The sequence below is a fragment of the Amblyraja radiata genome, chromosome 43 (assembly GCF_010909765.2).
Source record: "Amblyraja radiata isolate CabotCenter1 chromosome 43, sAmbRad1.1.pri, whole genome shotgun sequence".
Taxonomy (NCBI): Eukaryota; Metazoa; Chordata; class Chondrichthyes; order Rajiformes; family Rajidae; genus Amblyraja; species Amblyraja radiata.
Window position 1 is genome coordinate 6,225,500 of NC_045998.1, and position 24,652 is coordinate 6,250,151.

A 24,652-nucleotide genomic window follows, 5' to 3' on the forward strand; every position below is an offset into this window, starting at 1 on the left:
AGCATGTTGTGTCTATCTGCATTTCCTTCCTACACATCACCAGCACTCCTAGATCCCTCTGCTCTACAAAATGCTCCAGGGCCCTAACACTCACTGTGAAGGGTCTGACCTTCCAAAATGCAACACCTCGCATTTTTCAGCTTCAATCTCCATTCACCATTCATTTGTGATCGCATCAATATGCTGTACCCAGGTCAGATCATCAGGGATATGCTCGCCCAAGAGCTTGAAGTTGTTGGCTCTTTCCACCACTGTCCCCTCGATGAAGACAGGTTCATCGATCTTCGGCTCTCCCTCCCTGAAGTCAACAGCTCATAAGGTCATAAGGAATAGGAGTAGAATTAAACCATTTGGCCCATCACGTCTATTCTGCAATTCAATCTCTCCCTCCTAACCCCCTTCTCGCCATAACCTCTGACACCCATACTAATCTAGAATCTATCTGTCTCTGCCCTAAAAAATATCCACTGACTTGGCCTCCGCAGCCTTCTGTGGCAAAGAATTCTACAGATTCACCACCCTCTGACAAATGAAATATCTCTTCATCTCATTCCTAAAAGAACGTCCTTTAATTCTGAGGCTATGACCTCCAGTCCTAAACTCTCCCACTAGTGGAAACAGCTCCTTGGTCTTTCTGAAGCTAAGAGCATAGTTGTTATTCTGGCACCATTCAATCAGACGATCGATCTCTCTTAGGAGTCAAGAGTGTTTTGCTGTCATATGTCCCAGATGGAACAATTAAATTCTTACTTGCAGCAGCACAACGGAATATGTAAACATAGTACTCTGTAAACAATGTAATAAATTTTTTAAAAAACAGTTTATATGTTAGGGGCGGCACGGTGGCGCAACGGTAGAGTTGCTGCCTTGCAGCGCTTGCAGTGCCAGAGTCCCGGGTTCGATCCCGACTGGGTGTGCTGTCTGTATGGAGTTTGTACGTTCTCCCCGTGACCGCATGGATTATCTCAGAGATCTTCATCTCGGGTATATTGTCCCTCGTGCGTGTCGGACAGCATTAGTGTGCGGAGATCGTTGGTCGGCACGGACTCAGTGGGCCGAAGGGCCTGTTTCTGTGCTGTATCTCGATGGATACAGAAACAGGATACAGGTTACACACAAAATTCCCTCCAACAGATGTTATATTATATCCATAGATGCTGCCTCTCATAATTTTATAAACTTCTCTCAGGTGTCCCCCCCCAACTTCTGACAATCCAGAGACAACAATCCAAGCTTGTCTAACGTCTCCTAGTAGCTAATACCCTCAAATCCAAGCAGCATTTTAGTAATCCTCCTCTGTACCCTCTCCAAAGCATCAACATTCGACCAATCGGTCAACCAATACTCCACATGTGGCTTAACCAAAAATACTATAAAACTATATCATATCTTCCTGTCTGAAAGTGTCTATGAAGGTTTCAATGATATTTTATTTGTCACATGTACCGAGCAACAGGGAAATTCATTTTTGTTCATAGTTCAGTACGTATCACTGTACTTGCGATAGACACAAAATGCTGGGATAACACAGCGGGCCAGGCAGCATCTCTGGATAGAAGAATGGGTGACATTTCATTCACTTCTTCAGACCAGAGTCAGGGGAGAGGGAGATACAGAGGCTTGGAGAAGGTAACAATAAAGTAAACAGAGATAAAATGTAAACGAGGTCAGTCAGACTAGTTGGAGAACAGGGAATGGGGGGAGGATGAAGAGAGAGGGAAAGCAAAGGTTACATGTAGTTAGAGAAGTCAATGTTCATACTGCTGCTTAAGCAAAATATGAGGTGCTGTTCCTTCAATTTGCGCTGGGCCTCACTCTGACAATCGAGGAGGCCCAGGACAAGGAGATCAGTGTGGGAATGGGGGGGAGTTAATATCATAATAACTGTGGGAATCAGTGGCTTTACAATAGATATCAGTCGATAGTCTATCTCCTGTGATGTAGTCGGTGAGATCAAGAAACGGTAGGGAGGTGTCTGAGAACGAAGGGAGGTGCCTGAGGTCCAAGTGAATTTGAGTACAGGATGGAAATTAGGAGTGAAGTTAATGAAGCCCGTGAGTTCTGCATGGGTGCGGGAGGTAGCACCGATGCAGTCCTCAAAGTATTTTGAATACACTCGTCACTGTGGCACAGCAGTAGATTTGCTGCCTTACAGCGCTTGCAGTGCCAAAGACCCGGGTTCGATCCCGACTACGGAGTTTGTACTTTGTCCAGATGGTGACCACGTGGTTTTTCGCCGAGATCTTCGATTTCCTTCCACATGCCAAAGACGTACAGGTTTGTTGGTTAATTGGCTTGGTATAAGTGTAAATTGTCCCTAGTGTGTGTAGGATGGTGTTAATGTGCGGGGATCGCTGGTCAGTGCGGACTCCGTGGGCCGAAGGGCCTGTTTCTGCGCTGTATCTCTAAACTAAAATAGACTAAGAATATCTGTGGGAGTCAATAGGTTTATAATAGGTATCAGTCGATAATCTTTCTAATAATAGCTGTGGGAGTCAGTTTTAATAATAGCTGTGGGAGTCAGCTACATTACTATACTTATGTATACTATATATACAGTGCATTCAGAGGGGCTCATGTTGTCGACCTCCCCGCCCTGTCAACTGACCTCAGTCAGGCGAACGACAACAGAGACAGCAGCAGGGCCGCAGTATGGCGACCTTTTTAGGGCGGGCACCTACGAATGTTGAGCCGGATGGCATCACCCTGCTGTGGACTTCTGCTGACTCAAACGCAAGAAGAAGAAGTGCATTCAGAAAGTATTCAGACCCTTTCACTTTTTCCACATTTTGTTACGTTACAGCCCTATTTTAAAATGGATTAAACTCACTTTTTTTTAAATCATCAATCTACACACAATATCCCATAATAAAAAAGCGAAAACAGATGTTTAGAAATTAGCAAAGTAATTAAAAAGAAATAACTGAAATATCACATTTACATAAGTATGCAGACCCTTTACTCAGTACTTTGTTGATGCACCTTTGGCAGCGATTACAGCCTTAATTCTTCTTGGGTATGACACTACAAGCTTGGCACACCTGTATTTGGGTAATTTCTCCCATTCTTCTCTGCAGATCCTCTCAAGCTCTGTCAGGTTGGAAGGGGAACGTCGATGCACAGCTATTTTCAGGTCCCTCCAGAGATGTTCGATCGGGTTCAAGTCCAGGCTCTGGCTGGGCCACTCAAGGACATTCACAGACTTGCCACAAAGCCACTCCTGCATTGTCTTGGCTGTGTGCTTAGGGTTATTGCCCTGTTGGAAGATGAACCTCCACCCCAGTCTGAGGTCCAGAATGCTCTGGAGCAGGTTTTCATCAAGGATCTCTCTGTACTTTGCTCCGTTCATCTTTCCCTTGACCCTGACTAGTCTCCCAGTTCCTGCTGCTGAAAAACATCCACACAGCATGATCTTGCCACAACCATGCTTCACCGTAAGTATGGTATTGGCCAGGTGATAAGCAGTGCCTGGTTTCCTCCAGACGTGACGCTTGGTTTCATCAGACGAGAGAATCTTGTTTCTCATGCCTTTTGGCAAACTCCAAGCGGGTTTTTATGTGCCTTTTACTCAGGAGTGGCTTCCGTCTGGCCACTCTCCCATAAAGACTTGATTGGTGGAGTGCTGCAGATATAGTTGTCCTGGAAGGTTCTCCCATCTCCACAGAGGAACTCTGGAGCTCTGTCAGAGTGACCATCGGGTTCTTGGTCACCTCCCTGACCAAGGGCCTTCTCCCCCGATTGCTCAGTTTGGCCGGGCGGCCAACTCTATGAAGAGTCCTGGTCATTCCAAAGTTCTTCCATTTAAGAATGACGGAGGCCACTGTGCTCTTCTGGACCTGCAATGCTGCAGAAATTGTTTTATACCCTTCCCCATATCTGTGTCTCGCCACAATCCTGTCTCGGAGGTCTACGGCCAATACCTTCGTCTTCATGGCTTGGTCTTTTGCTCTGACATGCACTGTCAACTGTGGGACCTTATATAGACAGGTGTGCGCCTTTCCAAATCATGTACAATTAATTTAATTTACCACTGGTGGACTCCAATCAAGTTGTAGAAATATCTCAGGGATAATCAATGGAAACAGGATGAACAATAAGCTCAAATTTGAGTGTCATAGCAAAGGGTCTGAATACTAATGTAAATCTGATATTTCACATTTCTTTTTCATTACTTCGCAAACATTTCTAAACACCTGTTTTCGCTTCTTCATTCTGGGGTATTGAGTATAGATAGATGATAAAAAAAATTTAATCCATTTTAAAATAAGGCCGTAACGTAACAAAATATGGAAAAATGAAGGGTGTAGCGGCAGAATTTTAAATCGTTCAAAAGATTACTCCCTCTAGCCACTAAGTGGACTGCATGATTAAGGAGAATGGTGTTATACGCATGTGAGCTTTCCGTCAGAGACCTTCAGAGCTTCTTCACAGATAAATCTTCATAACACATTTTTTTGATGAATAGATTCTTTATTGTTGATGAAAAACAATAAGGTATACATCCAAACTTCTTCCGACTCGTACACAATAATCTTCATCGAACTCCAGCATATCGCTTTAAAGGTTAGAAAACTCCTCGTGTCTCCGTTACCCTCCGCATGGTCAAAGGGTATGCCTTCCTCATGCTGGTCCAAAACTAAACTAAACTAAGCTTCTGCGCCAGAAACTTAGCTCCATACACGCCCTAAAAGACGTCATAAATCCCACCCACAATACAACGGGCAGTCTAAAATTTAAAGACACATGCCATAATTAATGACACACAAAACAAGCCAAATGGCTACTACAAAGGGGTTGGAATAATTTCTGAATGCATTGTATATCACTATACTTAAGCAGACACAAAAAGCTGGAGTAATTCAGCGGGTCTGAAGAAAGGTCTCGACCCGAAACGTCACCTATTCCTTTTCTCCAGAGATGCTGCCTGACATGCTGAGTTATTCCAGCTTTTTGTGTCTACCTTTTGTTTAAACCAGCATCTGCACTTCCTTCCGACACTATACCTAAGCCCTAAGATCAAAAGGTCATGTGATAGGAGTAGAACTAGGCCATTCGGCTCATTAAGTCTACTCCGCCATATCATGGCTGAAATATCTCTCCCTCCTAACCCCATTCTCCTGCCTTCTCCCCATAAACTCTGACACCAGTCAAGAAACAAGAATCTGTCTATCTCCGCCTTAAAAATATCCACTGACGTCCTCCATAGCCTTCTGTGGCAAAGAATTCCACAGATCCACCACCCTCTGACTAAAGAAATTTCTCCTCATCTCCTTCCAAAGAACTTCCTTTTAGTCACAGACTCTCTCACTCGTGAAAACGCCAACATCAAAGATGGCGTATGAAGCAGCAGCGACGCACCGGCGTGCCTGTCATAAACATGGCGTCGCAGAAAGCTGCTGCCTGGAGGCCCATCGCCTGCATCACAGATGGCGAACGACGCGGGCACACCGGTTCTGCCTGTCAAAAACATGGCGCCGCCTGGGGGCCAGCGCCTGTCTCAATAATGGCGAACGACGCAGCCGCGGGCAGACCGGGTTCTGCCTGTCACAAACATGGCGCCGCCCTGAGACGGGCGACAGTGTCAAAGATGGCGGCGGTACAGTGGGCGGTACTCCGACGCGTCATGCGGGACGCGGGGCTTGTTCCTTGGCGCCAGATTTAGAAGCGCGGGAGAACAGCGGCGTCCGAGTGAGTGAAGGAGCGGGAGAGAGTGTCCGAGTGAGGGTGAGTGAAGGAGCGGGAGAGAGTGTCCGAGTGAGGGTGAGTGAAGGAGCGGGCGAGTCCGTGAGGGGGAGGTGAGTGAGGGTCCGTTTGAGTGTAGAAGAGGTGAGTGAGTGAGGGAGGGAGTGAGTGACCGGGCGTGGGGGAGGTGAGGGAGAGGCGAGAGTCTGTCCAGGTGAGGGAGTGTTGGAGTCAGTGAGTGAGGGAGGGAGGGTCGGTCCGTGTATGGAAGTGAGGGACTGTCTGGGTGAGGGACTGTCTGGGTGAGGGGCTGTCTGTGTGAGGGCTGTCTGGGTGAGGGGCTGTCTGGGTGAGGGACTGTCTGGGTGAGGGACTGTCTGGGTGAGGGTGGACTGAGGGAGAGAGCAGGGGAGGTGAGGGAGAGGTAACTGAAATGATGGTTGCAGAACAGAGAGGGCAGGGAGTGATGTGGGAGAGGTAATGGGGATGAGGGAAAAGGGGTTGTGAGTGAGGCGAGGGGGTGTGTGGTAAGGTGTGTGGGTGAGGTTGGAGTGAGGTGGGGCTGAGTGTTATAGCAATGTGTAAGGGGTATGGAAGAGGGAGGTAATAAATGAGAAGAGTGGAGGTGGCAGTAACGGGGAGGGAGTTAACAGGGCAGGAGGTAAGAATGACAATAAGGGCTGTGGGTTTGGGGGTGTGGGTGGTGGGGGGGGAAGGAGTGGGAGAGCAGAGAGTGAGGCAACGGTGCAGAGTAGGTAGGGGAAGAGAAGAATATTACAAGGGGAGGGAGAGAGTGAGGTAATGGATGGAGTGAAGGGCTGGTATGAGAGATGAGATGTGCGGACAGGGCACTGATGGGAGGGAAGAAGGGGGTGATGGAGGAAACCGGAGGGGGCAGTGTTGGGGAGAGGTGGAGAAAGGGTGAGGAGGAGGGAAGTCGTCTTCTTTTGTGTCCATCTTCCATGTTTCAAATGTTGACATCACTGTCATCGTCCGTCCTGACAAGGGCGCAAGCTTGCGGCGACAATCAGTGGGAGCCATCACTTGTTGCAATAGATGTTGGTGGGATACTTCCAGTTTCCAGCTCCGCGACGTTCTGCTATGGGGATGTAGGTTGAGGGATGAAGCGAGAGAAGTCAAAGATCAGGGAATAGAAGCGGAAAATCTGGAGAAAGGAGGCGGTTTTGGAGGGGAGATTCGGGTGGGTGGTAGGGTGAGGGTGGCAGGTTGGGTGGAGATGAAGGGGTGAACAAACGGGGGTATGTCTGGAGGGTGTGGTGGCAGAAGAGAAGTGTTGGCGAGAAAGTGCAGAAGGTGGTATGAAGATGCACGGACTGGAAAATGAGGAGTGCGGGACTGAGTGGTGATTGCTGCGGAGAGTGGTGGAAGTGTTAAGGAAGAGACGTGAGGCAGGGGATACAGCAAGGAAACGTGCCCTTTATCCCAACTCATCCATGCCCACAGTCCCAATTGGGGCCCATATATCGCCATACCTTAATCTGAAATAAAGAACTGCAGATGTTGATTTATGCCAAACATAGAAAATAGGTGCAGGAGGAGGCCCTTCGGCCCTTCGAGCCAGCACCGCCATTCATTGTGATCATGGCTGATCGTCTCCAATCAATAACCCGTGCCTGCCTTCTCCCTATATCCCATGATTCCACTAGCCCCTCGAGCCAAAGATAGACATCAAGTGCTGGAGTAACTCAACAGGTCAAGCGGCATATCTGAAGAAAATCCATAGGTGACATTTCGGCTCAAGACCCTTCTTAAGATCACCCATCCTTTTTCTGCAGAGATTTCTGCCTGACACGCTGAGTTACTCCAGCACTTTGTGTCTATCTGTCTAAACCTTTCCTATCCACGTACCTGTCCTCTCAGGATGTTATTAGACTTGTCTCGACAACCTCTTCTAGCAGCTTGTACCATATATTTGGAGAAAGTTCCTCCTCGGGTTCCTATTAAACCTTTCCCCTCTCAACTTAAACCTGTGTCCTCTTGTTTTTGATTCCTCTACTCTGGGTAAAAGACTGCATTCACCCATTATATTCCAACTCATGATTTTGTGCACCTCATCCTCCTGCACTCCAAGGAATAAAGTCCTAGCCTGTCCAACCTCTCCCTATAGCTCAGGCCCTCTAGACCTGGCAACATCCTCGTAAATCTTTGGACTCCTTCCAGCCCAATGGTGTCTTTCCTATAGCAGGGTGACTGAGGTTGAGAAAACGGGGAGATAGTGATTAGTCACATCGGAAGTTGGAGAGGTTTGTGTGAGGAGGTGCCATAGAGAAAGAGATGGAACAAAAGATCTGTGGAATGCCTGACCCTGTTGACACCTGCCCCTCTGCTTCACAGGTTGCACCATGCCGACGTTGAGATCGAGGAAAGTTTCCCAGGACTCGGAGAGCGTGCTCTCCTCGCCTGTTGGAGGGAGCAGAGCAGGGTCGCAGCTCTCCAGCCCCTCCTACTTCCGTGGAGAGCAAGTGGCGGAGCTGCTAGCTGGACAGGACACGGACTCAGAGTAAGTAGCCATTGTGGGAGTGCCCGCCACCACCACGCACATTAGCTTCCCTGATGTGATTAGGATTCTGCGCTCTTACTTCCGCGGGCCCGGTTTGAATCCCGGTCAGGGAGACGCAGTTTTCATCCAGCGCAGTGGTGCAGCTGTAGACTTGCTGCTTCACAGCGGCAGAGACCTGGGTTCGATCCCAACTTTGATTCCTGGGATCATTCTTGTAAATCTCCTCTGGACCAGATTCCTCTCATGATGCCCCTTGCAGTCGGGCCCCTTGTGGTCGAGCCGGCAGATGCCTTCCCATAGCCAACTTGGCAAGTCGAATTTGCTCCCTGGAACTCCAGCTCGGCCGGAAGTCGGCAGATCCGTTTCCAAAGACTACTTCCAAGGCCGACTTTGCGTGCCAGTATCTCGGCAGCCTAGGCAGATCGTTCCAGTCCCGTTAGACTCCTCTCGGAAGCTGTGACCTCTGTTGGTCCGGCAGATCGGATAATCCAGCAAGGCTTTGGAACCAAGGGTGCTGGAAAATCAGCAGTGGATCTGTACCAATTCCTTTGTCATCTGTATTGTTACTTGCGTTTATCAATGAAAATCCAAGCAGTGAGTGGATATTGGAAAAACGAGATCTGGGTGGGAGAAGAAAGAGTTGCAGAGTACCAATTAGCAATAAGAAGGTACTCTCCTTGCTCCCCCGTTGGATCTATTTATAGAATAGAATACTTTATTGTCACATGTGACAAGACACAGTAAAATTCTTTGCTTGCGTACCTTGCCCCAGTGATGCCAATAGTCGCCCATCAAAATATCTGGGTCCTATTAATCTAACACCTGGTAGAACTGCTGCCTCGCTGCATCAGAGATCTGGGTTCAGTCCTGGACTTGTGTGGAGTTTGCACATTCTCTCTGAGGCTGCGTGAGTTTCCACCGGTTTCCTTTCACATCCCAAAGATGTATGGGTTTCCCGGTTATTTGACCTCTTTAAAATTGGCCCATGGTCTGCAGGGAGTAGATGAGAGTGGGATAACATGGAACTGATGTGAAGGGGTGATCGATGGCCAGCGTGGGCCAAGGGGCCTGTTTCTATGCTGTATCTGAATGAAACTTACTTTTGCTCTCGCAGTGATTTATCAAGTGAACCAGAGTCCGATACAGGGAGTGACTTTGAGGAGACGTTGAAGAAAGGCAGGAAGCAATTGCCTACCGTTGCACAGAGGTCACCGGTAAGTGGGCTGAAGTGGCCCCTTGTTTAATCTGTGGCTTTCAGTAATATCATCATCGTTCCCATCGCTATTTGTGGGTGGCAAGGTGACGTAGAAGTAGAGCTACATCCCTGTGATCCGGGTTCGACTATGGGTGCTGTCTGTACAGGGTTTGTACGTTCTCCCTGTGACCTGTGGGGGTTTTCTCCAAGATCTTTGGTTCCCTCCCACACTCCAAAGAAGTACAGGTTTGTAGGCTGAGTTGCTTGGTGTAAATGTAAAAAAAAAAAAAGGTCCCCAGTGTGTGTCGGGTAGCGTTAATGTACGAGGATCACTGGTCGGCACGGACTTGATGGGCCTAAGGGCCTGTTTCTGCGCTGCATCTAAACTAAACTAGTGTAAAATGGTGGCCTCAGTAGTGAGAGGAAATATATATATATATATAGCGGGAATTGAGATACTGTGTAAAATGCACTCTTTATTGGGCTAACCCTCATGATGTAATGTTCTCTTATGCTATTCCTTCATCTCCCATATCACCATGGCTTTTCCATTTCTCATATTGTGTTTTTTCCCCAAAACTAGACATAGCTTCAGGAATTCTCTGGATAGCACGAAGATAGCTTGGCTGCTCTTTATCGTCAGCTAACAAAATCTTTTCTCTGGCCTTCTTCAAGCTGTGAAACCTCTTTGCCATGCTTTCTGCATTACTTTTCCTATTCCTCACTATCACACCAACTCCATACCCAATTTCCTCTCTCCCTATTACCTGATCCAGCAGCTCCTCTGTTTCCCTTGAGTTGCCTCTGTCTTGAGAGTTACAGAGCTCCCCAGCATGGAAATGGACCCTTCAAGTTTAGTTTATTGAAACTTACGGACGTACAGTGAAAAGCTTTTGTTGCGTGCAAATCAGTCAGCGGAAAGACAACATGATTACAATTGAGCAATCCACAGTGTACAGATACATGATAAAGGGAATAATGTTTAGTGCAAGATCTGATTAAAGATAGTCTGAGGGTCTTCAATGAGGTAGTTAGTAGCTCAGGACCTTTTCTATCCAACTACCTGTCCAAGTGTATTTTAAATTATGTTATAGTACCTGCCTCAACTACCTCCTCTGGCAGCTCGTACCACATACCTTCCACCCTCTGGGGGAAAAGGTGCCTCTCGGGCTTCTGTTAAATCTTCCTTGTTTCACCTTATTGGTTTTCCTGAGGTGCAGACTTCTATGATACTATTATAGACTTCTATTATACTAAAACTCTCGTCTTGTTTGTTTCTGTGTGCGTGCCTGTCTGTGATCTCTGATTTGGTGATGTCGTCAAATTACGCTAAAATGGTACACGATAGCGCTACAATTTTTGGACCACTTTACTCTCAATTGTCATGTGGTAGTTTGTATCAAGTTTCGTTCAGATTGATGTTATATTTTACAAGTGATTCACATTTTTTAATTTACAAAATCCCAATTTGAGAAAAATTGCTTCTGCACTGATTGTAGCTCTGCTCGCTACAATGTTGCTATCCCAGGACCCTGTGTCCTGTCAACCCTAGTAAGTGCAATTGCAAGCTACAATGTTGCAATCCTTTTTTATATTCCTGGCAGCAAGGATTTTTTTTAAAAGTTCAATGAGGGTGCATTTAAAACATTTTTTTCCTGGCAGCAAGGATTTTTTAAAAAGTTTAATGAGGGAGGGTGATTAAGAGGAAATGAGCCGCCCCTGCCCAGTTGGGGGCTATGGGTGAGTGCTGAAATATTGCGTTGGGGGAACGGGTGGAATATTTCTTTGGGGAACGGGTTGCGTTGGGGGTCCATGCCTCCCGTGGGGGCTATGGATGAGTGGTGGAATATTGCGTTGGACTGTACCTCCCGTGTGACAGGGACCCAACGGGTCCCACTTGGTCTAATTTATTTATAAACGGCTGATAATTATCATAATTAATGTCTGAAATAATTTCAATGGTTAATTATTTTAAAACATCTGTATGCGTTGATCACAATGTACAAATGTTGGGCCACATTTTCCCATCAGGTGAGGTGCCAGGAGTGCACTAAAACCACACTCGTGTGGATCACTTACCTTGCTGAAGTAGCTCAAATTCCTTTGTGAAATTATGGCATTACATCAATAATTTAATTCGTGATCGTTTTATTTAAATCTGACTAATTGATTGCTAAGGTAGTAAACAACCATTATCCTTCTCTAAACCTCAATCCAAAACTCAGTCTTTTCACTTATTGGATATACTGGGATTCTTCATTCTTAGAATTCTGTACTTTTGTTGCATTTCTGCCCCATTAACTTGCACTGGAACAGAAATGACAAGTTGCTGGAGTAACCCAGCAGGTCAGGCAGTATCTCTGAAGGACATGGATAGGTAATGTTTTAGCTCGGGACCCTTCTGTCATACAGTGTGGAAACGGGGCCCTTCGGCCCAACGTGTCCCCTTTACACTAGTCCCACATGCCTGCGTGTGGCCCATATTTTTCTAAACCTGTCCTATCTATGTACCTGTGTAATTGTTTCTTAAACGTCGCAATAGTCCCTGCCTTCACGACCTCCGCTGGCAGCTCAATCCATGCATCCACCACTGTATGTGTGAAAATGTTATCCCTCAGATTCCTATTAAATCTTTCCCCTTCACCTTAAACTTATATCCTATGGTTCTCAATTCTCCTACTTTGGGTAGATATAGGCTTTTGCCCAATCTATTCCTCCCATGATTTTGTACACATCGAAAAGACAATCCCTCGTCCTTCCGTGCTTCAAGGAATACAATCCCAGCCTGCTCAACTTCTCCCTATAGGGTGATTTCACGAAAGGTCACTGGAGCGTAGATCCGCACCCACGTGACCGAAAATTTTAACTGGGGGACAAGCGTCGCTTCCGGTACATGTTAGTGAATGGGAAAACACGCACTTTCACACCCATTAAAAACATCGAAAACGGCCCATTTTTGAGCTGCAATTAACTGTACCAGGCGGGGTGACCGTGAGGAACAGCTACCTAAATTTACAGTCCAAAAAAAAGATAGAAACTAAGGTAAATTCAAGAGGGAGCTGAAGGTGTAAATACAGCGGAAGTTGTTAGCGGACATTTGCCGTGGAGATTTAAAGATCGAAAATATCGGGAATTATCGCGTTTGCTCGCTGCATTTCATCAAAAGTAAGGCTTTATTGACTTTTTATCTTTATTCATTTGTTATATGAAAAGTATTAAAAGTTAAAAATCCGTCAGTAAAATTGCAAAATCGCCCATGGTTCTCAGGTGGGTTTTAACATGCAAAATGAAAATGCTTCTGAAGCTCCATTTACCATTTAAATAATCGTAAACTATCAATGCGTTTTGAAATAAATTTTACTGAGATGCAAGCTAAGGAATGGGATAATTGTCAGCTGTTTGTTGGACAAAAGCAGGACATTTTATTATTTGCCAAAATATATTTCTCAATGTTTCTTGTTTAAAGCCTGCACAATCACCCAAACTACTTATTTATTTATTTATCATCTAATAACAGACAAGCCTGCAGCATGGAATGATGTCAACAATCCTGATTGGGCACCCACTGTGAGCAGGATAGACAATGTGCACAAGAACGCGATCAACTTGCAGAGCTATAGATGCTTGAGCTGCAACCAAATCTGCTTTAATACTCTCTTCTTGTTGCACGTGCATGGCGTTCTTGTGCACATTGTCTATCCTGCTCACAGTGGGTTCCCAATCAGGATTGTTGACATCATTCCATGCTGCAGGCTTGTCTGTTATTAGATGATAAATAAATAAATGGCATCAGAATACACAAGTACATTTTGTGTAACGGTTGTCGCGTGGTGTCCACCAGTGAACTGGTTGGCACAGTAAGTACACATATTTCTTATTCCTTTCCATGTTTATGAATATTACATGGAACAATAAAATTGCAAACACCATTTCCACTTCATTCACTTGATCATGTAGTCGAATATGGCATCCATCTGAGTGGAGACCGCAACGCGCGTTACACATCATACACACAAACGTACGTTGCGGTGGCCCCTGAATGTGATGTAAACGGTACTATACCTTATGGATCTGAGCGACATCGACGGCCAATGATTTGTCCGATCGTTTGATTTGGGCTGATTTTTTTTGTAAGTAAAATGTCTCCGTTATGGTCGTTGCGGAGCTTCCCGAAGTTGACAACAAGGAATTAAGTTAGCGACTTGGTCCGTACAAAAGGTAAACAAGAGACAGTGTGTTGCCAAATTAAAGATTGGCACAGTTTCTTAGTTTTGATGACCAATTTATGCCCCAAAAAAAATTATTTACATTTTTAATAAGTCTGGAAATATATCATGAACGGTTGTTGCGTTTTTGACACCACGATGTTTTTGATATATTCATTTGCAAAATAAAAAATAATGAACTCACCCAAAAATCGCTACTGCCATAGGATACCTCGTTGGGTTTTCGAAAAGCATTAGAGGTTTGGAACCTCCGTGGTTTTAATTACACCAAGCACAACAACCGTTACAGGATCTTTACTGTACTGTATTACCTTTTTTATTGTATTTTTCTCCTGGTATAGATGAAGAAAGTTCCATTGACCATTATCAAAACTTATGTATGAGGGGCCATATGAAGTTTATTGATGAATTAAATATTCATGACTAAATGTGGCAGAGTTTTTAATGTCACACTTTTGGTGTCCAAAATGGTGGGAAAACGATGAAAATTTGTCTGTTATGAAAAAATGTTTGGCTTTCGGTCTTCAAGTTATCTAATTTACATCTGCTATTTATAAGGTTTCACATGAACAGTAGATGTTTGTTAAGAACAGTGAATTGGTGTAAAAAAGTGAATACTAATCTTGTTTGTCAAAAACTCTTCAGTATTGTAAAAAGACACATATACGTACAAGATGCGTTTTAGTTATATAATAATAATATAGATATATCTGATGTTACAATTCTGTTTGTCATATTGATGCCTTTGCAGCTGCCTAAGAGGTCGAGACAGGCAATATCTGAGAAGAAAATTGTTGTGAGGAAGATAAATTCTGCCAAACAGAAAGCCAGCCCAGCGCCTCAGTCAGTAAAAATGCCAAAGAGTGCCCCGCAGGTAAGTTAATAAATTATAGGAGCAGAATTAGGCCCTTCGACCCACCAACTCTTCTCCTCCATTCAATCATGGCTGATCTAACTTTCCCTCTCAACCCCATTCTCCTACCTTCTCCCCATAACCCCTGACACCCTTACTAATCAAGAATCTATCTCTGCCTTAAAAATATCTATTGACCCGGCCTTTGCAGTTGTCTGTGGCAATTAATTCTACAGATTTACCACCCTTTGACTAAAGAAATTCCTCCATCTCCTTTCTTAAGGTACGTTCTTTTATTCTGAAGCTATGGCCTCTGGTCAGAGATTCTCCCATTAATAGAAATATCCTCTCTATGTTGAGCAGGCAGTAGTTGATGGCCTTTGATGAAAAATGTATCTTTCAAAAAAATGTGACTGTGAAAGGGCACTTTTGATATGTAGAACACAAATTGCTGGAGTAACTCAGTGGGTCAGGCAGCATCTCTGGAGGATATGGATGGGTGACGTTTCGGGTCGGGGTCCTTTAGATATGTAGTTGCTGCTGTAGGAAATGTGGCTGCAATTTGCATGTAATAACTTCTACCAACAGGAATTTGACGATAACTAGATAACTAGAAAGTGGTAATAAAAATGAACTGCAGACACTGGTTTATACCCAGATAGACGCATGTGTGACATGCTCTCCAATGCTGCTTTCTAACCTGTTCCTAGTATTTTGTAGCCCAAGATCTTTTAATCTATTTGAACCCTTCCAACTAATTTGCAAATAGATCAATTTATTTGCAAATTAGATCATGCTGAAAATGTGAATCTTCCACTTGTGCCTAGACCAGCTACGTTTTTTTTTGTTGTGTGGATCCTGAAGAGGCACCACTGCCAAATGTATTCCTGCGCATATTACCCCAGCTAGCCACAGCAGCAGTGAATGCCCTGACCTCAGTGAATACTGAGACTTTACTCTTGGAGGTGCAGGAGGAGCCAGAGTTTTTGCAGATGATGAAAGTGCATTTGATGGATTGCATCAATCAATATACGCAAAATAGTAATATGTCCACGTATTTCATGTCTAAAATCTGAACAAATCCAACCCAGTCAATTACTGTGCAGAAAGGAACTGCAGATGCTGGTTTATACCGAAGATAGACACAAAGTGCTGTAATAACTCAGTTTAAAGAAGGGTCTGCCACTCATCCTTTCAAGTTCCCATTTATTGTCACATGCACCAATTAAGGTACAGTGATATTTGAGTTAACATGCAGCCATACAATTAAAAGAACACAATACAGGATGGAACTTAACATCACTGTGATCACTGTGATGGAAGGCACTAAAGTTCAGTCAGTCTTCCTCCTTTTGTTCACCCGTGTTTGGGGCCTTGACCCTCCGTAGTTGCTACTACGGACAGCCCGATGTACAAGCCCTCTCGTTGGGATGACCGAAGCTCTGACGTTGGGACGGATGGAACACACTCGAGCACCCGAATCGGCCACTTTCTTACGGAGACAGCGGCTTCTTGATGTTATAGGCCACAGGCAGGCCAGCGGTCGGAGCTCTTCTCTGGTGATCCCCGGCTCCGGGATAGTAAAGTCCACTCCACGCCTGCTGCTAGAAGCTCCGCAGACCGCGGCTTCACCATGTTAGAATCAGCAGGCCGGCGGTTTGAGCCTTTCTTCTGGCTCCGTGATGTTAAAGTCCACGCTGCGCCTGCTGCTGAAGCTCTTGTCCGGTCTCCGGGAAAGGCCGCACCAATCCAAGTTGTTAGGCCGCGAGGGAGGGAAAAATGCGACTCGGAGAAAAGTCGCATCTCCGCCGAGGTAAGTGACCTTTTTCTCCAGAGATGCAGCCTGAACTGTTGAGTTACTCCAGCATTTGTGTCTATCTCAGTCAATTATTACACAGTCAGCCTACTCTGTTATCAGTGAAGCTATCGATAACAGCTCATTCAGCAACACAAGCTCGGCAGTAATGCTCTCATTTGAGGGTGGCACCATAGTGCAGCGGGTAGTGCTGCAGCCTCACAGTGCCCAAAACATGGTTTTGATTCTGACCTTGGGTACTGCCCGTGTGCAGTTTGCGCGTTCTCCCTGGGTTTCTTCCAGTTTCCCCTCACACCCCAAAGACTTGCGGGCTAAATTAATGGGCTCTGTAAGGAGTGGATGCAAAAGTTGTATAACACAATTAGAGTGAATAGGTGAGCAATGGTTTGCATGGACTCGGTGGGCTGAAGGGCCTGTATGCAATATTCCAGGGGGCAACCTCACCAACACCTTGTATAATTGCAACAACATCTCCCTATTTTTAAACTCCCAACTCTTCTACAGTAAAGGGCAAAATGCTGTAGGCATTGTAGGACCTGCTTGCTAGCTGTGATTCATATACTAGAATACCTTGTGTAGATTGTGTCGGAAGGAACTGCAGATGCTGGTTTACACTGAAGATGGACACAAAATGATGGAGTAACTCAGCGGCTCCAGCAGCATCTCTGGAGAAAAGGAATAGAAGAAGGATCTCGATCCGAAATGCCACCTATTCCTTCTCTCCAGAGATGCTGCCTGACCCACTGAGTTCCAGAATTTTGTGTCTATCTTGTGCATTTTACTCACTTGAACTTGGATAATCTGCTTTTTGATTTCTTTACCAAAATGCATGACCTTGCACTACCTGATTCAAAACTCAATTTTCCAGTCTTTTGCCCACTCATTCATTCTATATCGTGTGCAGAATTACTGTTCTTTTCGCAGCATGGCGTTCCACCTATTTTCGTATCATTCTAAAATTGGAAATATTGCACACTGTTCTTTCTTGCTGGTCATTAATATAGACAATGAACATTTATGGGCTAAAAGCTAATCCCTTGGGTACTCCATTAGTTATTTTATTCTAATTGGGAAAATTATCAATTTTTTTCAACGGATGGCCAGTTTTTATTCATTTTAACACATTCTCCAAAACTTATATGACAACTTTTGGAGATCAAAATGCATTATTTCTATGGGTTCCCCTCTATCAACATTCCCTGTTACCTTTAGTTGAGTTCAGTGTGGAAACGGGCCCTTTGGCCCACTGATTCCGTGCAGACCAGCAATCCCCCTACACTAGCACTATCCAACACACTCGGGACAATTTACAATCTATACCGAAGCCAATTAACCCACGTCTTTGGAATGTGGGAGGAAACGAAGCACCCGGGGAAAACCCATGCAGATCACGGGGAGAATGTACAAACTCCGTACATACAGCACCCAGTTAGAATCAAACCTGGGCCTCTGGCGTTGTAAGGCAGCAACTCTACCGCTGCGCCATTGTGCTGCCACTCAAGGAATTTGAGCACATTTTTAAAATATGATTTACCTTTTGTAAACCCAAGTCGACCTGCTTTAATGATGTTCAGCTTTCCAAAAGAATTAGCTATTCTAATAATTTATTATAATTTGACTATTACTTTGGGAAAGCATGGGGAGCAAAAGGATTGCACAGAGCTGGCACTGATTTGATAGGCCACATTATATGGATTTAAAATATATTACTGTTCCTTTATTGTAGCAATGGCAAAATTCAGTAATTCTTGACATAATAAAATTGGGAGTATGTGATTAAAGGCAATGACGTATCAGATCCTTTTTTTGGGTGTAATTTTAGATGGACACATCAAAGTTGGTCTGCTGGACAATGTCACACCTTTTTTAATGTAGTTTTTAGAAATGCAGCATTAAAACAGGCCCTTTCGGATCACCAAGTCCACGCAGACCATCAATCACCTGTTCACACTGGTTCCATGTTATCCCACTTTCTCGTCTACTCCTTACACATCGGTGGCAATTTGCAGAGGGCCAGTTAACCTACAAACCCGCACATCTTTTGGATGTGGGAGGAAACTGGAGCACCCGGAGGAAACCCACGTGGGCATGCAAACCACACAGATGGCACCCGACAACAGGATCAAACCTGATTTTCTGTCCTGTGTGGCAACAGTTCCATCAGCTGTTGGAAATTTACAGTGTAATTACTATTGTGATTAATTATTTTTGACAGAATTAGCAAAGACAAGGATAGGAAGGTGGAGGGTGGAACTGGAGCGATGTATGTTCAGCAGCTTCGTTCTTGGTGGTGGTTTGGGGATGAATTGTAGCTACTTTTGATTCAGCGTCTCTGGCGCTGCGAGGCAACAACTCTTACCAGCTGTGCCATTTGCTGCTGGTTGTCACATTCTCGGGGAGGGCACAGTGGCGCAGCGGTAGAGTTACTGCCTTACAGCGCCAGAGACCCGGGTGCAATCCTGACTACAGCCGCTGTCTGTGTGGAGTTCGTATGTTCTCCCTGGGAACACGTGGGTTTTCTCTGGGTGCTCCGGTTTCCACCCACACTCCAAAGACCTACAGGTTTGTGGGTTAATTGGCTTCTGTTAATTGTAAATTATAAATCCCTAGTGTGTAGGATTGTGATCGATGGTCAGCACTGACTCAGTGAGCTGAAGGGTCTGTTTCCGCTCGGTATCTTTGATGTCTAAAAATAATATTATACATGAATATAGCTTCTGTTAAATCTGCGTAATCTCACCTACCCGTTTTCTTGTTAGCTCTCCAGGAGACCAAAGCGAGCATTGACCGACAAGGAGAACGATATGATGTTTTCAGACAGTGATCAAGACTCCAGTAAGATGCCTGTGAGCATCAGTCCATCAAAATCTCTGATGCAGGTGGGTATTGGAACCTATTGGTGGATGGAAGATGAGCTGTGTATGGCTATATCTGCTGTTCCCCTGCAATAATAACGTTGGGGTTCATTGTACCCAAATCATTCTGCTCAATGAGTCTCATGAGTGGGTGTTCGATGAACCGCTGTAGGGTTGTGATCTTTACGAGACTACATTGTTAATATTCCTCACTCCTGCTTCTGGACCAGACTGATTGTTGACACTACTGTGGCTCACAGTTCTGCGTCATGAATGGCTAATCCATTTTCTCACATTCACCCCGAATTACTAAAGTGGAGTTCAGGGGTAAGTACCTACAAAGCAAAAAACAGAATCTGGGGCTTGGGCATTTAGATAGTGGTAACTGGTTTCCACCTGGTTTAGTTGGGAGGGGAAGATGAAATTGTCCAACGGTCCAACTTTATTTCTCACATGAAGGGGCAGTGAAATTTATTTTCGTATACAGTTCAATACAAGTATCACGATACACTTGGATAGATATTAATAAGCATCACAGATACAGTTGAAGTGTATAGCAGCAGCACACAAATACAGTATGCAGCATCGCCAGTTTGGCACCATTTTCAAGTCGCAGTTTTAAGCACAAAGATCTTGATCTGACCATGAAGGCCCGTTGTCCTGGTGGTGTTACCGGGAACACCAGTGTACACAAATGGTCCCTGTTCACTAACGTGCAAAATAAGTATTTAATTGAGAGATTGAAAACAAATATAGGATGACATTTTCTCATAAACAGACCAAGGACAGCAGGCAACCTTGTGGAAAGCTGTTTGTCATGGCCAAGTTGGGCCAACGGGCCTGTTTCTGTTACTGCACCGCTCTGAAAAGATTCCAAATTGGGTAACATAGAAACATAGGAAATAGGTGCAGGAGTAGGCCATTCAGCCCTTCGAGCCTGCACCGCCATTCAACATGATCATGGCTGATCATCCAACTCGGTATCCTGTACCTGCCTTCTCCATACCCCCTGATACCTTTAGCCACAAGGGCCACATCTAACTCCCTCTTAAACATAGCCAATGAACTGGCCTCAACTACCTTCTGTGGCAGAGAATTCCAGAGATTCACCACTCTCTGTGTGAAAAATGTTTTTCTCATCTCGGTCCTAAAAGATTTCCCCTTATCCTTAAACTGTGACCCCTTGGTCTGGACTTCCCCAACATCGGGAACAATCTTCCTGCATCTAGCCTGTCCAACCCTTTAAGAATTTTGTAAGTTCCTATAAGATCCCCCCTCAATCTTCTACATTCTAGCGAGTACAAGCCAAGTCTATCCAGTCTTTCTTCATATGAAAGTCCTGACATCCCAGGAATCAGTCTGGTGAACCCTCTCTGTACTCCCTCTATGGCAAGAATGTCTTTCCTCAGATTAGGAGACCAAAACTGTACGCAATACTCCAGGTGTGGTCTCACCAAGACCCTGTACAACTGCAGTAGAACCTCCCTGCTCCTATACTCAAATCCCTTTGCTATGAAATAGGGTAGAGGGATAAGGGAGTGCAGGTTTGCAAGTTACTCTAAATTGTCCAGACTTATCCCATTTGTGAACCCCCCCCCCAAGAACATGCAGAGCAGTGGGTATTTCTTGAGCGAAAAACAGCTTTGGTCACATTTCCATGAAGTTCTGGTTCGACAACACTTGGGACATTGGCAAAATCTGCACTTTTGATCTCCAGATTGTGAAAAGGATGCGGAGGGGCCAAAGAAAGTACAGAAGGATCAAGTTGGATGATAAAATATGATTATTACCTGTGTCAGGGGTTATAGGGCGAAGGCAGGAGAATGGGGTTGAGAAGGAAAGATAGATCGGCAATGATTGAATGGTGGAGTAGATTTAATGGGCCGAATGGCCTAATTCTGCTCCTTATGAATTTGGAACGAGAAGCGTTCATCAGAGCTGAAGGTTCAGCTATCAAGAAAGGTTCTCAGTAAGAGTTTGATTTCAGCAGCTACAGGAGAACAGACAAATGACACAAAAATATGTGACAATATGATTTTCTTTGTTTCCCTTTTCAAGAGACAGTATAAGAAATATAAATTTGGAAAGGCTATTTAACATTTAATTGCAACATGGGAGAAACATCCTTGCGCAGAAGGTGAAAAGGTTTTACCTGCCACCATGGAGCAGTTGTAAATTGAATGGATACAATTGAGAACTTGGATTGGGCCATGCTGATAGTGTTAGATGAAGTGGAATGGGGGGGGGGGGGTATTATTGTAAATTGTCCCTAGTGTGTAGGATAGTGCTAGTGTACGGGGAAAGCTGATGGTGTGGATTCGGTGGGCCGAAGGGCCTGTTTCCTCGCTGTATTTCTAAATTAAACAAGTTAGACCGTATGTAGAAACAAAGAACTGCAGATGCTGGTTTATCCCAAAGATAGACTCCAGCACTTTGTGTCGATCTTTAAGAAAAATTAGACCATTTGTCTCTTTCCATATTGTAAATGCCGTTCGTTTTGTAAATCTATCCCCATTATTCCTCACAATCTATTGGCAGCTTTCTAAGAGACCAAAACGAGTGTTGGCGGATAATAACCAGACAACGGAAAAAAAGGTTCGCCGGGTGTGGATGGAGCGTGACCACGAAGTCAGTGACTTGTCTGTGACAATCAAACCGCACAAAAGTGCCATGCAGGTAAGTCGTGGCAGTAGAGGAGGCTTCTGCCATTTGCAGATTAACCCTCTATGGCCTTATTACTCTGATTTATATATTGCTTTTAATAATGAATTAATCGCAGATCGGCTGCCAGAGTCAGAGCAGTGGCTGGAAATGACAAAGTTGAATGAAAGATGAAGGCTTCACAGAGTGAGAATGAATGAGTGCACAATACTTTATTGTCACATGTACCTAGGTACAGTGAAATGCTTTTAAGAAGGAACTGCAGATGCTGGAAAATCGAAGGTACACAAGAATGCTGGAGAAACTCAGCGGGTGCAGCAGCATCTATGGAGCGAAGGAAATAGGCAATGTTTCGGGCCGAAACCCTTCTTCAGACTCGGCAACATTTCGAGCCGAAACCCTTCTTCAGAAGTCTGAAGAAGGGGTTCGGCCCGAAACGTTGCCTATTTCCTTCGTTCCATAGATGCAGCTGCACCCGCTGAGTTTCTCCAGCATTTTTGTGTACCTTCGATTTTGTGAAATGCTTTGTTGTGCATAAAACCTAGGCAGTACACTTGTCAACACGTATTGGTGGCCGATAAAATCACAAAAGTACCGAACAGTACAATCTCCTCCCTACTGTCGCACGTAGCAGCATGCCTTCCCCCCCCCCCCCCCCCCCAACCCGCGCCGATCCCCTTTCCTTCTCTATGTCCCCCTCCAACTATCACGCCGGGTCCCCGATCGGTCTCGGCACCACCTGCCGCGGGTTCCCACCATTGTTCTCAGCGGCCCCAGCAGCATGGGGTAGAGCTTAAGAAGTTTGCTGAGATCTTCGGATCAAAGCTATGCTCAGTTTTGTGTTTGCAAACTGGGATTTGGCATTTAATGTATTGATGGTTTAGTTGAGAGATACAGCACGGAAACAGGCCCTTTGGCCCAACGAGTCTGCACCGACCAGTGATCCCCACATATTAACACTATCCTACACACACTAGGGACAATTTACATTAAGATCACGCCAATTAACCTACATACCTGTATGTCTTTGGAGTCTGGGAGGAAACTGGTCAGGATCGAACCTGGGTCTCTGGCGCCATAAGGCAGCAACCCTACCCGCTGCACCACCCTGCCTATGGTGGAGGTGATGTGATAGTCTGGAACATTGAGATGGAGTCTGTGTGCTTTAGTGTCAAGTTGAAACCGTCCCTATTGTGTGAAAGGTGACAAGGCCGTAGATGGTCTGGTGGCCATAAGTGATGATCATGTGATGGAAGCAGAATTAGGCCATTCGGCCCATCAAGTCTACTCTGCCATTCGATCATGGCTGATCTATTACTCCCTCCGAACCCCATTCTCCTGCCTTCTCCCCCACAGCCTCTGACACCCATACTAATCAAGAATCTGTCCATCTCTGCCTTAAATATATCCACTTTCTTGGCCTCCACAGCTTTCTGTGGCAAAGAATTCCACAAATTCACCGCTCTCAGTAGATGCCAGTTTCTACTTTCATCTGAGATATGAAATATGTGAAATAGTGGAGCTGCATAAAATCGGCCACCAGTGAAGTGCTATTTGTAGTTCTGGTCAGTGGTTCAGCTTGGTGCAATGAGCTGGGTTCAATCCTGACCTCTAGTGCGGTGAATGGAGTTTCAATCAATCAATCAATCAATCAATCAACCTTTATTGTCATCTTGCAAGCAACAGTTGTACAGTGCAAAATGAAAAGACGTTTCCCAGGGAATACCGGAGCATCGCACATGAAATTTAAAACATTTCACACATAATAACACTAAAAACAATCCAGTCCCTGATGGAACAGTATAAATAATTAAAAGCAGGTAAAAACAACAACGTTAAAATACAGTAAAACCAATCATAAAAATGTCCGGGGCAGCTGATTTGAGTGGCCAGTGCCAGTTATTAAAGTGGCCAGTGCCAGTTATTAAAGTGGCCAGTGCCAGTTATTAAAGTGTCCATGCCAAGCCGCAGAATCAGGTGACTGAGTACAGAGTGACTGTTTATTTTGAATGTGAATTTTGCACATTCTCTCGTGTTACTGATGTAGATTAAGTTTCCAGTGCAGATTTCCATCACCCCCCAACCCCCCACCCATCTGACCTCCCTCTTTCCAAAACAGAATTTTACCATCCGCCCTGACCACCCCATTCCTGATACAGAACCCTTGTGTTTTTACCATCCACCTTGACCTCCCCGTTTCCGATACATAGAAACATAGAAAATAGGTGCAGGGGTAGGCCATTCGGCCCTTTGAGCCTGCACTGCCATTCAATATGATCATGGCTGATCATCCAACTCAGTATCCTGTACCTGCCTTCTCTCCATACCCCCTGATCCCTTTAGCCACAAGGGCCACATCTAACTCCCTCTTAAATATAGCCAATGAACTGGCCTCGACTACATTCTGTGGCAGAGAATTCCAGAGATTCACCACTGTAAAAAATGTTTTTCTCATCTCAGTCCTAAAAGATTTCCCCTTCATCCTTAAACTGTGACCCCTTGTTCAGTTCTTCCCCAACATCGAGAACAATCTTCCTGCATCTAGCCTGTCCAACCCCTTAAGAATTTTGTAAGTTTCTATAAGATCCCCCCCTCAATCTCCTAAATTCTAGCGAGTACAAGCCGAGTCTATCCAGTCTTTCTTCATATGAAAGTCCTGACATCCCAGGAATCAGTCTGGTGAACAAAACATGTCGCATGAAGGTCCAGTCCTGAAACGTCACCCATCCTTTTTCTCCAGAGATGCCTGACCCACAGTGTTACTCCAGCACTTTGTGTCTATTTTCTTGCACATTTTCTCTCTCTGTAACTGCATCAAATTTCTGTGATTGCTCCCGTTTTCT

At 45.0% G+C, this 24,652-nt stretch overlaps 1 protein-coding gene across 5 annotated transcripts in view; it reads left to right on the forward strand.

Moving 5' to 3' along the window:
* Positions 1–5,619: 5,619 nt before the first annotated feature.
* LOC116968079 (cohesin subunit SA-2-like) overlaps positions 5,620–24,652 on the forward strand; it is a 95,445-nt gene continuing 76,412 nt past the window's right edge. For 2 of the 5 annotated variants that reach the window (XM_033014702.1, XM_033014707.1), the window contains exons 1-6: positions 5,645–5,707; positions 8,036–8,203; positions 9,318–9,417; positions 14,376–14,498; positions 19,053–19,172; positions 21,687–21,824. In XM_033014702.1, the coding sequence (XP_032870593.1) occupies positions 8,046–8,203; positions 9,318–9,417; positions 14,376–14,498; positions 19,053–19,172; positions 21,687–21,824 (639 nt within the window). In that variant the 5' untranslated portion in view covers positions 5,645–5,707; positions 8,036–8,045. Of the gene's footprint in view, positions 5,711–5,747; positions 5,796–8,035; positions 8,204–9,317; positions 9,418–14,375; positions 14,499–19,052; positions 19,173–21,686; positions 21,825–24,652 lie in introns of those variants that run through there. The other 3 variants (XM_033014703.1, XM_033014705.1, XM_033014706.1) reach the window with 3 other exon arrangements.